We start from the raw sequence: 16,930 nt of genomic DNA on the forward strand, positions 1-16,930 counted from the left end.
GCAATATTAGGTCTAAAAACAAACAGACTGAAAATGAAAAGTTTTTATTTTAAATATGTAATTAGCAAGTTAATGAGAGGAGGGGTGAAGGAGGAACCAGAGGGGTAAAAATATTGGCAGGCTAAACTTTAGCTGTAAATGTGAAGCAGGGTCTGTGTGATGTTCAGACTGAGCAGTTTTGAGCAGTGCAGATCACTGCAGTGTGCTTAGTTCCCCCACACGGCCATCAATGTCTCCAAACAATGTGTAAATAATTTTGTTTGCTGCCGCAGTGGCGCTGTGATTAATGCCTTCCCCTTATATAGTAACTCCGCCATCAGCATGGTGGTCACATCCCTTTATGGAGCTTGCGTCTATTGCTGATTGCAGCTTCTGCACGTTGTAAGACAAGCTCACTCTCCTCTGACCATCCCTTAATGGAACAATAACCTTAAAGTAGAATTCAAACCGTATTGGACAATTTTTATTTTGCTTTAGTGTAATATAAACAATTAACGTTTTTAAAAAATCAGTTTTTTTTTTCCATCAATTGTGTTGTTGATCTTATAAAGCCACATCACTTTCCTTGCTCTGTACTAGCTATGGACAATAATGGGCTAGGCCAGAGCAATGAGTGCCAGCATAATCTCCTTCCATCTCATCCAAGCAGCACATTTGGATGTTACCACTACAGCAAATAACAGGAGGTATCTGAATTGGGACCCTCATGGAAGAATAAAACACTTTCTATAATAAAAGCTGCAGATTTACTAATTAGAAACCATTTACCAAAGCCAAAGCAACACCACTGGAGGCCATGGAGAATTCAGACACACTCTGTGGCATAACCCTCTGTGGATCTTCTTACGATCGGAGTTTCTTCATTAGTGATATTTGGAACAATCAGTTCAGTCAAGAGTCTTCATTGACTTCCAATATACCGCCAGTTTGTCAGGCCATTTTCAATAAGCAGTAATTAGTGTTAGAAGGGGATAAAGGGAGAAAAGCACGTGTTATCATCTAAAGCCAAACAATTATAGATCAACTCTATTTCCCTGGAGCATCTCACCATACAATCATTCTTCCCAAGGATTGATAATGTTTTATAAATCTTTTTTAGTGTTTAGGTAAAACCACACTTCAGGTATGACTTGTAATCTTCACTGTCATTTAGAAATATTGATGCATCCACGGCAGCAAGATTATTTAGGAATGTATTGCTGCTATCTGATTTTTTTTCTGAAGATTTTATTAACACTGGTAATTAAGCACCACAATCTGACCTTTGCAGACAGGACCAAACTGACGCCAAGGTAGTCTCAGGTATTTCAGGTGATATAGATGTTAGGGGATGGGTAGTAGGGGCCACAGACATACAGATTGCTCCAGGAAAGCAGAAATCCAAGCTGTTGACTTAATAGCTAATTTTTGTTTTGTTTTTTTCACTACAGATACTGTAACAGTACCATTGTCAAACCAACCCCCCAAACAAAAAAAACAAAAAAAGAAACAGCAATGGCAGACTTAAATAATAAATACTATTGCAGTGACCAAAACATGGAAACCCCTGGGCCGGCAGAGAGCAGTTGTGATTTCTGCATCTCTTTTCCTTATAACATTTTTATATTGCCTTTGTATTTTTTTTGCCTAAATGTGATCAAAATCAATGCAGTAATCCATATAAATGATCAATATCAGGAAGATAGTAATCATTTACCTCATCTGGGAAACATCTAGCTATGTATGGCTAGCTTTATTTTGTGCTAGCAGACTGTGATCAGATCAAAAGTCTTTCAGCAGCCAGAGCTGTGTCATCAGAATTGCTGCCTCTCTACAAGCAAAGAACATTTTTCGATTGAACAGAATGCCCTTTCTCAATGTTCGGTCACAAAGCAATTCAGCAGAAAGCTCTTGCTTGTCAAATACGTTAAACTTGCAAACTCACAGAAGAGACGAGTGTAAGTGTTCTGAAAGTAAACGGCTGAGAATTTCCTTCCAGGTGGTGGGGATTCTTAAAGTGAAATCATTCCATGCTGTGTTCGATACTTCTTTGTGTGAGTGTAGGGGGTTACAAAAAAATGGCAGATACACACATTGGCTGTAGACTACATTGGTTTTTCATTCAGACCCTCTCTCTCTTTTGTCAATAATCTGAGAACAGCTTTTACTTGTCTGTTGAAAGAAGGGCAATTCGGAATACACACACTTTGTGTAAACTGAGTGTACTTGTTGACTAACTCCAGTCTACAGTTTTTGCTTGCCTTGAGCCTGATCTGCAGTGTGAGATCACCTAAGACACTGCAGCCTGTGACTTTTATTTTTGATTGGGTAATTCTACTACTGTTCTGTGCATTGTTTTCCTTGCTGGATGGGAAGCTGTACCTTGGAACTGTAGTGCAAGGATCTTCCTGCTTTATCTTTATCCATTCTGTTGATCAGTACTACCTTTACTTACTGCTTAATTATTAGCCCACCAGTTTTCACATCTTCAGACATTAGGAAGGGCATTGGCATGTGAAGGCAAAGACCTGCTGATTCACCATAATGGCTGCTTTCACACAGAGACACATTACATGTAAGGAATTAAATGGAATAAGATTAACGTACATATATAGTAAATGGCTTGAAATAAAAAAGGGATTATTAGAAAATGATTGGGCTTGGGAGGAGTTAAACCTGTTTTTGCTTTATAATATTGGTATGTTGCACACCATCTTTAATGCAAGAATGAAAAAAATGTTTTGTAATTTGGGAATTGGCAGATGTGTGTTGGTTGTGTGATTTATTATTTTCTCTTTTGGCGGGATTGTGTGATCATATAAAACATCATTCCTTCTTGTCTCTGGCTACTTGGTAAATTCTTTGATTAGGTCACCGTTTACTTGTTTCCTTTTTACCAAATCTCAGTTATAATCCCTTTTACCAAAGCTACCTAGGGGTCTTTTATTAATGTATACAACAACCCTGAAAAGTTGGTTGTGCATGTGGAAAGCTTTGTTGCTTTTATTATATCTTTGTGCATTTTTGATGTACTGTTCTTGGTATGCCATCACCATTATAAAGATGTCAGCCATTCTTATAGGAATGTCAGTAGTATTATTATTTAAATGGCAGTGGTACCTTTTTTACAATCCGTTCAGGGCCAAGCAAATTAATTATGGTTCTGCTCAGACTGTGATCTGCAGTTCTATCCCTCTGACAGGTACAAACGACGGAGCATGCATTAAATTCCATCCTCTTCTTCCATCACTGAGGGGGCAGCAGAATTAATAGGATGTGTCTGATGTGACGAACACCTTTGTCTTGGTGGGCAGTTCGACCAAGTCCCCCTGTGCCCTCCTCAATAAAAAGATAGTTTGATGGTTGCAATAATGGAACTTCTATTTATTACTGTCCTTATCTCGGTAAAAGGCTATATCGATAAAGTCAAGCACTGCTTATTGGATTTACAGTAATATTCCATGGCACTTTAGCTGTAAAACCCAGACGGTGAAAGGGAAAGATAGCAACATCTTGTTACCATGTAACTAAGCCAAGCAGAACTTGGTCTGTGAACATGAATTACCAGAGCATAGAGCGAAAAGTAAAGCAGTTCTTTAGTTAGTTCAACATCACTTAAAGTAGATCTAAACCCTAACTGAATGACATTTATTTTGCATTGTGTATCATACTTTTTTTTTCCTTTAAAATAAAATCCAGGTTTTCACCTTTTGTTACCTTTTGTTTGTCTGCGGCCACTTTCTGTCTCCATGAGCTCTATCGATGGCAGCATAATATTTTATCAGTGACAACACTGGACTATGCCTGTGTAATTTATACTGAAACACTCTTTCAGGGTCCCAGGTGACAGGGTTGCAACAAAGAAACACAACTGATAGATAGGTAGAGAACATTGTCACCTAGGAAATTCCTAAAAAACAGAGAGTGAATGTGCAGGGATAATTGGCTGCCCAGTGTTGTGAGAAGTGAGTGGACAAAGATCAATACTGTACTACCATCACTGTTTTCTGCCTTTCCTGTCCAGATACTATAATAAAATGACTTCAAATTTCATTAGTGGTTAGGCTGAGTGGTGGCCAAGTACTAATGTGAGGATGAATAGGTAGGGATCATTGGCCGCCTGGTGGTCCTGTACTATTGTAAGCAGTGAGTGGGCAGAGATCATTGGCCGCCAAGTGATTTCATACTGTTTCATCACTTAGCAAATGTCATCATGCTTAGCTCCTTATGTCTATACCATGTAGAGACACAGAAAATGGATCTACAGGAACAACAACACAGAGAAAATTGCTTTTCTGTAGTTAAAGAAGGAGAGGAGACCTTCTGGAATCTTTTGTCAGGCAATGGATTCTACCCCACGACAGCTGGAAAACTTTAGAATGTACAGTATGATTTTTTTAAAGATATTACAATCCAAAGTAATGTGAAAGTTGGAATTTTTACAGTTTTAGCCTGGTCCCATCCTGACATCCCTTCATTTTACACAGCTGCCCTGTGTCTCTATGTTTAGTTATTATTATTATTAAACAGGATTTATATAGCGCCAACATATTTCACAGCGCTGTACAAATAAATAGGGGTTGCAAATGAAAGACTAATACAGACAGTGATACAGGAGGAGAGGACCCTGCCCCAAAGAGCTTACATTCTAGAAGGTTGACAGTATAATCATTTTCTGAATGGCCCCAAGCCAGCAGATTAGGTGATTTAGTGACAACCAGTACCCCGCTTTGTAGTTCACCAAACTATTGTGATAGGAAGTGGAAGAAGCACAAAGAAATCTGCTTAATATTTATTATAAATGGATAAAACACAGACCGATGGTAATTAACTTTTTATTTTATTTACAGTTGCAGTGTTTCCAGGTTAATCTACAGGAGCAATTTCATACTTAGGCTATGGCTTCATGATGAGGGTTTGAAAAGAACTGGCCTGGATATCAAAGATGGTTAGCAGGTACGCAGTGAAATATGGTCACATCTTCTCTCCATATACCTAGAAAATAAACACCATGTTCAAGTATCAAAAGCAAACACGTCTGACAGCAAGATTTAGTGTAGATAAACACACCTGACCCCATGTGCCCTAATCCGCTCACATCTGTATCCTGGAGAACTGGTGTACACATTAATAAAACACAGACATTTTACTCCTCATTCCTGGACACGTTTTGTTTGGCTTTTGGTGAATATATTTAGTGGGAGATGGATTAGTAGAATAAGAAACGGTTTGCCCCACGGCGGAGCAGAGCTTACCGTAAAGTGTGACTTGAATTGTAATGGAATCCGTGAAACACTTCTCTCCCTCCTCTTATGATTAATAAACATGATTGCTTCTCTACACCAGGGGATAAGCTTTTACTCAAATTTCACAAATACACATTGATACTAAACAGGATTTAAAATTCAGCATAGATGTGAATGGAGATCACACAGGTTCATTAAAAATATGAATGAGAATCGTACAGCTTTGGGCTACACACATACTCCTCAGGTTAAAATTTTGCACGTGTATAATGTTTCCCCAATGTTGTTAAATGACTGATTGGGGTGCCCACTGTAATTGCCAATAGAGGTGAACACAGCAAGATATGAGATATGATGTACATGGGCAACGACTCAATCAACCAGAAAGGTCATAAGGTGATTTTTGGGAAATACAAACAGCACTTGTGTATGGACCAGCAGCAACCCTGCTGATCACCACTTGTTATATACAACCTGCAATAGGTTACAGTGCCACTATTTGCATTGCTTTCCTGAATTCACTTGTAAATCATTTTCAGCTTTTTATCCACTGAACTGGCATTTGCTTCATACACCCCCACTCCTTAACCAAATACTGTAGGGAGACATGACCCCTATACATTAAATATATATTAGACCCTGGAGGAGGGTATCTCACACACCTGCTGCTGCAAGTGGAAATCAATGAGATCTTCAATGTAAGCTCTGTTCAACCTCTCATTTAAAAGGAAGAGATTAATTTCACATCTTGGCTAATCCATAAATAGATTGCTCAATGACCTCAATTATTTCTTTTTGCTGCAGCATGGTCACTCTCCTTTCTCATACAGGAAATAGGCAACACGTTTTCTTTCTGTCCTCTTCTTTAACTTATGTTCTGTCTGCAGAGGTACAGTGAAAGCTGTTCCATCTGGCAAAACTAAACATTGTATGAAGAAAGCAAACATTTCATTACTTCATCACATCTACTATATATCTAAAGATATTGAACTCAGGAACAGTTTCTTGTCTGTTTTGTGGACATCCTTTTAAAAGCTACCAAACAATTCATCAAAAGATATATTATAGATAAGGAGTGTCAAACTCAAATACACAGAGGGCCAAAATAAAAAACTTAGACAAAGTTGTGGGCCAAACTTGAAGTTTATTCAAAAAATTGAGGATGTTTTCCTTCTCATTAGATTTAAAACCTTTTCATATGGAAACAAAGAGGTTTTGCTTAACATTCAATCTGGAACAAGCCTTATAATAGAGAAATTGCACCGATACTACAATTCCCTGCAGGGCTTAATGTGGCTGGAACTCCCCCTTCACTGAAATAGCACCGCTACTACAATTCCGTGCGTCTATAAAACAGTCCAATGCGGGGCTATGCATATGCAGGGAGCCCGCTGGTCTATAGACGCGAGTGATGCTGGCAATTGTAGTAGCAGCGCTATTTCAATGCAGCGGTGGGCTAGCTGCAATTGATATTTAGAATTCCTTTGGGGGCCAAAAAAATCCTTTGGGTGGCCAAATTTGGCCCTCGGGCCAGAGTTTGACACCCTTGATCAGCATTTTCCGTTTGTTAGTATTGCTTTATAGGCAGGTGAATACAGAGCCATACCATCTAGGCAGTAACCAAGGGAGCCAATGGATGTCCAGGGAGCCAAGCTACAACCTTCATATTTCTGCAGCAACCCAGAGGAATAGCACAGTTTGTTACAGCTGTGTCCTTTTCAAGAAAGGCTTGATTTTTAGGCAGTTGGTGGTTTGGGGTCATAACAATATTTACAAAAATAATGGAGAGACTCCCCTTGTGCTTGTCGCAGTCCTTATCAGTGTCATTCAAAGGGTTAGGGTGCCAAAGTTGCTAGGGCCCCATTCTGCCCCAATCTATTTCTGGATGCGTAGGGGTATTAATGCTCAGCACCCTCCATCCCCTTCCTTTGAACAAGAAACAGGGATGGACTCCTAAACAAATCCCATGACAGTTGGGCATCCAGGGCAAGGTTCCATTTTTTGTGCCTCTGCCATACCCTGCAATATGCAAAATTAGAAAAACTAGACAAAATATCAGGCTTGGGGTTCTGCTTTAAAATATATAGAGTGCCTGTCACATTGCCAAATGTTGCATTACCAGTGACATGAAGACAAATTATTCTTCATATTTTCTCAGCAGTTTGATTTGTTTTACCTATCATTGCCATTCATATTACCCTAACATTTTGATGTAAAGGAAACCATTTGGAATACCCCAGCCAAAATTCTTTGCTTACTCATGCATGGATCCCTGTTTTTATGATGTTTGTGGGAGTTGTGCAGGTTCGGTGCCTGATCATTTCTCTTTGTGGTGAGTATGATGCATCCACTTCATCCTCCAGTCTCCCTCCTAATTATGGACTCGATGCATTTCTTTACAGCATTGTGTATCTGTTACTGATCTTGTGAAGCAGTTTCCATCAGAATACAAAGTAACCACATCTATTTCTTTGCTTCCTTTAGTTAACGCTCCTCCAACCTGCCAGAAATAATATCCCTATTCACAAGAAGAGGGGACCCTGCACCTGGCTGACCAGAGGGGGCTAATAATGGGCTTCATGAAATTCCGATAGGAGGTAGGACTGCGTGCAAAACATTCCAGAGCTGGCTCTTTGATCTCTTCATTTTGTATACCATACATGTTACTATGGTACAGCAAGCTGCATATAGAAAGCATGTATGGTGTGCATTATTCATATATTGAGTGCTACATTGTAACTGACACCAAGAAACAGGCATTGTTCAAGCATAGGGAATTGATGGTGGGCACTTGATGAGCAGCTTAAAAAAAATTGTACATGGTTTTTGTTGTTTCCACATATCATTAGCCACATTTGTCATAAGAAACACACCGTACTTAGTAGTCTAATAAAGTAGGGGGATGTACAGTTAGGAGGCTTCTGGCAAAATATTTTTCACACTATGTTTATGCAAACAATTGTTTGCAAATCCGTTGCAAAGTTCTTTTAATTTGAGATACCTCCAATAACAGCATGTTTTGTTTGTTTCAAAATCTGCTCCAAGCCTGCCTGGGTTACTTCATTTGGCCTTTGGGTTTCTTACTGTATTTATCAGCTGACCTGTCAAAAGACTACCAGAAATGGATTCCAAAAACTGTTGAGTGGCTTAGCATTGTCAGTCTGAAAAAGGAAATGCTGCTAATGCCAAAATCTCAAGGTAAAAAAAAAACTTTGCAACAGATTTAAAAATCACAAAAATTATTTTCATAAAAAATGGATTCCGGGAGACATGTTTCCAAACATATGTAATATTAGATTTAGATCTATCATAAAAGCTCTGTTGAGTTCATCCCATTTATAACAGTAGTGATCAGCTGACATTATTTTATGAATGAACTGGCCATCTTACTGCATACTAGAAGAGTTCCCCTGTAATCCTAAAAGAGAGATTCACATTTGTCACTTTGATAGGCCATTGGCCACAAGTCAATGAAATGTATTATTGCCACTTTAGTATATATATGATACTGTAATTAGAGCTGTGATCACCAATGAATCCCAGGTTACAAATGGGAGCTTTAGAATTGGTACGATTTTAAGTATTAAAGAGATTTTAAGTGATGTAAAGAAGTTGTATACATTTCTTACATGTGTTTTGGTGGCTGCAAGTGAAAGATCAGTTTGATACAAATGCCTGAGAATTTCTGATATTGTGATTTCCTTAGATTCTTTGATCTAGTTCCCATAGTAGTTTGTAGCATTTACACTGGTCGTCCCTTCTGACATAAAAAACCCAAGCCTTGCATGTTACAGTATATTTATCAACATTTCCATCTCCACAAAACAAGGCTACCCACAAATGTATGAGAGTAGTTCTGAGCCTTGTGAAGTCTTTTTAAAAGAACCAAACAAAAATGTGAAACAAATTATTTAAGAACAATTCTATGGTCAGTATAGGTTTAATTTAATTTTGGCCATGGTCTTAGAAAATACTAAATGCTCATAGACAAACTCGGGTTTAGTTTCTTTGCAATGAAAGCATCCAGTTGACTGCACATGCTGAATGACTGCTACCTTTGAAGAAGCGGTACATATTCAGAGACAAGAGAGCACAGAAAACAATGTGTAGATGTCCTTCAGTATATTAAGCAGCATGAACTATTGTATAGAAACAATGTTATAGGCAGATCTCAGGTGGGACTGAAATATTTATCTTGTTTAAATGTCCATGGCATACAAATACATTTACTAAAACTACATTTTGTGATCTGTTGCGGAAACACTTATTTCACCTTGTGATAGAGCTCAAGATATTTCCTCAGTATTGGGAATTAGCCACATAATAGCAAATAACAAAAGTAAGGATTTATCACATAGTCACAAATTGAATTTCATCAGGACCATGATTACTGTTCTGGCTGCAGTAAGTAGCTTTTAGCTGAGAAAATGTTCAAAACTGAGGTTACACTGTGACACAAGTCCAGAACATACGACTGGAGAAGAAGCTTTTATTTCACTCATGAAATGTCTTAATGGGGCTCATATTTCCACTCGTTCAGCCACTCAAATAGAGTTTTTTCTTTGGCAGGTCTAAACTGAGTGTCAGAGCTAATATGAAAAGTGTTGCTGTGGATGTGGGATGGTTTCAAGGGCAGGCAAGGAAGCAGCAAAGTCAACCAGCGCCTTGTTAAAGCACATGGGGCTCAGGTTAACATAGACTTGTAGCCCTGGGGTCCTAGTATAATTAGGATTCAGTAATATGTATGTTCTTCCAGAAACTGTGAGTTCCCGTAGGTGCTTCAGTGTCCTTCTACAGACCAAATGCAAACAGGCAAAGTAATTGGCTTCTGATTAACAAGGATCATGTGATTGTGACAGGGCACCATCACTGCAATGTCAGAGCTATATAGACGTGTAGATGCATGATAGTCAAGGGGACATTAGAGTGTAAGCTACTCTGGTTCAGAGACTGAAAGCTCTGTGTTCTCTGTACAACAATGAGGAATCAAATGAGAATATCAGAACTGTAAAAAAGTATAATAATAATAGTAATAATAATAATAATAATGTGTGACTGTGGGGGACATAAGATTGTCAGCTCTTATGGTACAAAAGCACCTGGAACTGGATCAGCAGAATATATATATATATATATTTGATGTTTGATTCACCTTCCCATTCATCATCATCATCAAGTAGTCTAAAAGAGAAGCTCCTTGGTTGGCATCACTTGTTTGTAATAGAAGGGGAAATAGGTGGCCAATGGGAGTCAAGGACAAAATCGGGCCCTGAACAAATATGAAGTGGCACAGCAATCCAACCCCCTACACCCCTGCCATTGGAGAAGGTCAAAAGATCAATTGCCCAATTTGCCCTACCCACAATCCATCCCTGCTGGCAGCTATGTGGTGATAATCCCTATCCCCATGTAACATAACTGGCTGCAATTAGTGGCCTATATTAATTAGATGCTATCTGAAGTTTAGCGTTTCTTATTGGAGTAAGATGTCACATAGGGGATGGAACTGGTGCTTAAAAACTGCCACACAGATTATCTTTTCTTTTCTCCATCTGCATAAGATTCCTAGATAAACATGTTGTTTCCTTTCTCCTTGCATACTGCTACTACCATGCGTCTTATTTCTTTATCCACCACAGGCTAGATGAGGGTGATGGAATACTTCCGGCTTACTCTATCCATGTACATACAGTTGGTTATGGTGTAAATGATGTTTCTGAGCAATGCTGCGTTTTTGAGATAAGCTTTAAGTACTACTTAATGTTTGAAAAAACAGAGCTGTGTTTAGATATTTCCTCACCAGTAGCTGGGCCAATAAGACTGGAAATGTTAAAGCTTTTAAGTGGTTTTAGGGTCATTAGGAACAATATGTTTGTTAAATGGCATCTCAGCTTTTTAAGTACAATAGACATTAGTGGTAAATTATATGTTTAACAAGCATGTGAGATAATCAGCTATATTATCCTGCACTGTGCTGGGTTTAGGTAATGAAGCCTTAAAGCTGAACTCCAGGCAGACGGCGACATGCACAGATGAAATACATATATGGGGTTTACCTGCCAAAGGATTAATTTCTGGCTGTCTATTCCTCAGATTTATATGATTTAACTACATGGTACAGCCCTGCCTGGCAGGACAGCAAACCTGATTCTTCCCTGCTGTAGTTCAGTAACATTTACAGGTTTTGTCTCTCCCTTAGCTGTGACTGGACAGTAAAAGGAGAAGCAATACTCCAGTATTTTAGCACCTGGGCATGCCAGTACATATGATTAGCTCTTTGGGCTGCTTCTTCCTTTCCCAGTGTAAGCACTGCTTCAGATCCATGTAATAAAACATGAATGAATACAGAGCTGCATCAAGTTGTATATTTTATACCCATCCAAGGTTCAGCTTTTAATAAAATCCATTTGTACAAGAAGTATTTTACTTGAAAATTGATCAGCTCCTATAATAAAAGACTCCAATCTTTCTAACATCATCTTATTTGTATGGCGTGAATAATGTGCTTCACACTTTGTGTGAACGCTGGCTCTTGTAGATACTGGAAACCTGACAGGTCTAAGATATCCTTGGGAACACTTTTTGTTTTTTAGCTGGTGGCATCAACGCTTTACCTGTTGAGTTCACACATTTCTATTTGCATTTATCTTCCTTTTCAAACACGTTCCTATTGAAGCTTTTCTGCTAGGATCATTATCATCAGCTTGGCACAAAAAGTGCCATTTCCTGGTGAATGGAGGGCAGCTATTATACTCTGGAATGCTTAGGACCCCTTGCCCGCTGAGTTAAGGTTACCTTGGTGACGGTGGCGAGTACTTCTGATACCCGCCAAGCAGCATCCTCCTATACTGTCTATTCTTTCTCACCTCCACCCACACACTGGCAAATGCAAAAATGTGTAATTATCGCCAGCATCAAGCTGTGCTCGGACCTTCCCCAGAATGCTGCCAGGAATAACTCACAAAATCATCTGTTGACACCGTTGGTTCTTAGTGGGTACAGGCAGGATGATATAAACAGGAAAGTATGCCCGCTAAAGGCCAAACTGCACGATAAGGGACCAAGTAAAATGTATTTAAAACTAAACTCCAGTTATACCAACTCTTTTTCTGTACCTAAAATTGCTAACGCCAATTTCAATGCACTCTGTGAGATTCCTACAGTATACATTAGAATCTGCAGCAAGTCATATACAGCATAATCTAACAGCCTGACTATACCCATCCCATCTTTTTCATTTTTTGGATTTTTGTTCTTGTTATCTGTGGTGTTGTTACCAACTCTACCAGTGAGGTAAGTGTAGAAATTCTCTTAGAATATACCTCTAAACACCTGCATGGAAGATGAGGAAGAATTGGTTCTGGATTGTTCATCTCCAGTCAACATTTGGGTAAAATTCAGAACATCCACCATTGGGAGGAATTCCCCTTTCTGCCTCAGTGCTTATGTCTTCTGAGCTGAACAGTTAATATGCCCAAAAATAAATTAATTTTTACCTAAAGATCTATATTGTTTACTCCTTGTAGACAAATTATATAACCTATTCAACTATTATGTTAAGGAACAAGTTATCTGTCTTGTTCCTTACTATACACCCCTCACATTTAGGATCTGTGATTGACGGTAGGTTTCTAGTGAGCCCTTATTGCACAAGTTTGAGAAATTGTGTTTATTTGCAAACTTTTATTTATATGGGTCTATGGGGTAGCCTTACAAATGTTTGTTCTTTGTTATGTATTTGTAAGTTTAGCGTAGATAAGCTAAAAGTTATTTTTGTATTCCTGACGCTCTGACCTTGTGTTAGAGTCGTCACTATTTATTCAGCCACATATGACCAGAGAATTATTTGCGCTCGGGGTTTCTTGGTGGCTGGTATTTTAGTAAAACTACAAAACTTTGAGTTTTGTGCATTTACTGTTCACTTGGATTGCAAGCTGCATCAGTACATGCAGGTAGAAAGTTAGGAATACATATCATCTGTCCTGTGAGCCAAGGGAACATTTGTGGTTGTTGGGAGGGGAACGACCATAATAAATTCTCAGAAGACACATGACAGTGTGCTTTCACTTACCACATTTGTAACCCAAGTTTGTGTTTTCCTGGGACTGCATGGAGTTCCTGGAGAATAAGCCTCATAAAATCCACTCCTTTCCTGCAGCAATATCCTTATATATAATTATTATAATATCCTTTGACATATATATCTTTATAATATCCTTTGATATTTACCCTGTGCCCAAACCTGGATACAGAGCCTAGGTTGTGGACCTTTGGCACTTCAGTTATTAAGAGCTCAGTGGAAGAATGTGTAGTCATCCTTCAATCCAGACAGTGTTTTATAAGCTGCATGCTCTAATGTGCATTAACAGATATAATTAGTAATCTCATTATTACTAGCTCATTGTACAAATACCAAGATAATTAGGAATCCTATTAATAGCAGTGGTGCAGTTTGCCCAGCTAAATGGGGTTTAAGCTGGATGCTTGAAAGACTTGCAAATTGCACTAAATTGTATGTGTCTGTTGTGCTAATGGCAGCCTGTCATGTTTGGCGCTCTGAGACAGCGAGCATATGTTTTCTCTTTATTTATGGGTCATATTTTGAATTGCTGTTTTTCTTGGCTGTGGCCAGAGCCTCGGTGGAGACTTACTTACCTCCTAAACCTCTAGCCTGCATGTCCAGAATTTAAAGATAACCTGTCTTAAGAAAAACATGGAGGCTGTCATTGCTTACCTCTCCTACTGAAAATACTATTTTTTTTAGCTGTCAAGAGACTTTGAGGCTTTGACCTGCTGGAGAATGAGGGCTTATGACTTTTCTCCAACTTTAATATTACTATTAATAAACAGGATTTATATAGCGCCTACATATTACGCCACACTGTACATTAAATAGGGGTTGCAGATGACAGACTAATATAGACAGTGATACAGGATGAGAGTACCCTGCCCTGAAGAGCTTACAATCTAGTAGGTGGGGGAATTTACACACAATAGGATGGGATATATGTAGTGGTGGGAAGTAGTGATGGTTTCAAAAGGCAGAAGAGGATGGGTGACTTTCTTGTTATTTGCTTTAAATTACCAATATTTTTGGGACTTCTTGGATACTAACATACATAATTTATTAAAAATGGATCCAGTTACTTGTAGAATAGTATATGCTGCTTAAACAAAGTTTATATTGTGGTTAAATGTCATTATTACTTGTACAATTCCTCTTCATCATTATTATACCTCATCTTCAAATATTAAAAATCTTTCTGATTTAAAGGGATTTAATAAATGCAAAATAGCTTTCTTCAGAATACAGGACAAGAAAACTTTGCTTTTTTCAGCAGTATGATGACAAAACATATATGTTTCCAGTACCAATCTGAAAGTTCAAACTGGCAAAGGTGAATCACAATAATAGCCCCAAACTTGGGGTTTGTAGCCACTGGTACTGAGGTGCTTTTCAGCCCAGGCCTTCTGAAAGAGAATCTGGCCCACCCATTCCTTCTAAAAAACACCGGGCCTGTATCCCAATCAAACAGCTGCAAATATGCATCACTACGAATATCAACAGCCTTATCCAGCTGCCTTAATTCGTCTCCAGGTATAAATACATTAGATTGCAGCTAAATGCCCACTAAACTTGGCCTCATAAAAATCACAATGTTACAATCTATTAATTCTTTATATAAAAAAAATATAAAAAAGATTTAGCATTCTTGTGGTTGTCCTGTATGATACCTGATAAGGATCCCACCCAGGTAAAATTGCAGGTTCTGTGTAGCTGAATATTTCTAGAGAGTAATAGGACCTCCATCCTTAATAAAACTCCAGTAAAATAATGCTGGCATCCTCTCCCAGTCTTCTGGGTTCTTCAGTCATCTTGATTGACCAGGCCGGAATGGGGTAACTCCCACGCATGAGCACAGGAATTCATTCATTCTTGTCAGTCAGTTATGCATTGGATCATACATAGAGCTGCACATTCAATTCTTTTTCTCTTTTTTTTGCATTTTTGTATGGTAAGGCTTTAAGGGGTAGGGTGTTGTGAAGATTTGTACAGCACTCTGGCTGATCTGTGGTCCGTCTGCTTTGCATTAAGGATCACAGAGACCCAATGTTGACACATTGCCATTCATATAAAAAAAAAGATAAATCCTAAAAATGGAAAGGTTTTATTTAAGAAATATTTTAGCATGCCGATTGGGGGTTGAGGAAGACAAAATATAGCAGAATAAATTTGATTGCAAAGTCATACTTTCTATGTCTGTATCTATCTAAAGTTTCAAGGTCTATCAATCAAGGTGTGTGAGAGCTCAGCAGGGGGCTGTCCCCAGGGATATGATTTTAGAAGCTTTGTAATAAAATGACTATATCCTCAACCTATTTTACCATGATTCCTCCTATGAGGACACTGGCCTGAGCTTTAATCACCAAAGTAACAGATGATTGGTAATTGAACTGTTGGAGTCCAATGCTGAACCTGTCATCGCCTTGCAGCTAATTACAACTAGATTCAAGGTTAAATCTGATTCCATTTCACTTGTCCGCAGGGAGGTTCAGTGAGGCTAAAGACAGATTCCAGGAGATGAAATGTCAAGGTAAGTGCAGCATGTCCTGGTAATGAGAGTAGAATTAATAGATGAGGAGTTTGTTCACGGCTATTCCACTCTCAATATAAAAAAAAGAATCAGATATATTATGAATAAATATGTTCAAATGACAAAGCCTAACCAGGGCAATGTCACTGCTATTAACTACTGTAGCCCTGTATCATGTGCCTGCCTATTGGACTATAAACATTTATCCCCCTTCAGATCCCAGAACTTGTGGCTTTCATTGAAGATACCCACAGACTGTCGTCATGTAATGAGGAAATGATAGTAAGTTAAAGCTAAGCTCTATGCAAATATTTCAAAAATTATCATTACCAAAGGAAACCTGCTATTGCACACAGACAGGTTTTTATTACTAGCTACGTCTGCTTTAAAAATCTATTATTTGATCTGTTGTGTCCATTTTGCTTTAGAAGTTTAAGTCATTGGCTCTGATTTAATAAAGCTCTCCAAGGCTGGAGAGGATATACATTCATTAGTGAAGTTGGGTAATCCAGCAAACCAGGAACAGAATTCTTTAAAGTAATTTGCTAGCAAATGTTTTGAATCCTGGGCCAGATCCATTTCAGGTTTGCTAGATTTCCCAGCTTCATTGATGAAAGTGAATCCTCTCCAGCCTTGGTGAGATTTAATATATTCGGCCCATTGGCTTTAAATGCTGATGAGGATATTTGACCTTTTAATTTTCTCACATCTATGTATCATTGTCAAAGAACCAGCAAAGAAAACAAAAAAATTACCACTTTGAGGGTATTCTGTAGTACACACGTGCTATCAGCCTACACCAGGAAACATATTTGCTAAATGGTGGGCCAAACAAATATTTGGCTGGAGATCTGCTTTACTAGTTAATCAGAAATAGACAAACCCCCTTATATTGGTTATGCTATGTGGTTTACCATTTTGAAACCAGTACTGAACCACCCAAAGCTCTGAATTACATTCAAATGTATGAAAGCAGTTTAAAAGCATTATTTCCAGGTGTTTTAATTATTAAAAGTGCATTGCGTTTTCCCAGAAGCTTGAAGTATTTTTTTGTTGCACTGCCCCTGAGCTGTTTCCATAGACTTGAATGGGAATCCAATGCGATATGAC

At 38.5% G+C, this 16,930-nt stretch overlaps 1 protein-coding gene across 1 annotated transcript in view; it reads right to left on the minus strand.

Moving 5' to 3' along the window:
- Positions 1-4,835: 4,835 nt before the first annotated feature.
- The window catches only part of NFATC2 (nuclear factor of activated T cells 2), a 121,977-nt gene continuing 109,882 nt past the window's right edge, over positions 4,836-16,930 (minus strand). The window contains exon 10 of the mRNA XM_072414159.1: positions 4,836-4,974. Within this exon, the coding sequence (XP_072270260.1) occupies positions 4,919-4,974 (56 nt within the window). The 3' untranslated portion in view covers positions 4,836-4,918. The remainder of the gene's footprint in view (positions 4,975-16,930) is intronic.

Source organism: Pyxicephalus adspersus, chromosome 6, assembly GCF_032062135.1.
Source record: "Pyxicephalus adspersus chromosome 6, UCB_Pads_2.0, whole genome shotgun sequence".
Taxonomy (NCBI): domain Eukaryota; kingdom Metazoa; phylum Chordata; class Amphibia; order Anura; family Pyxicephalidae; genus Pyxicephalus; species Pyxicephalus adspersus.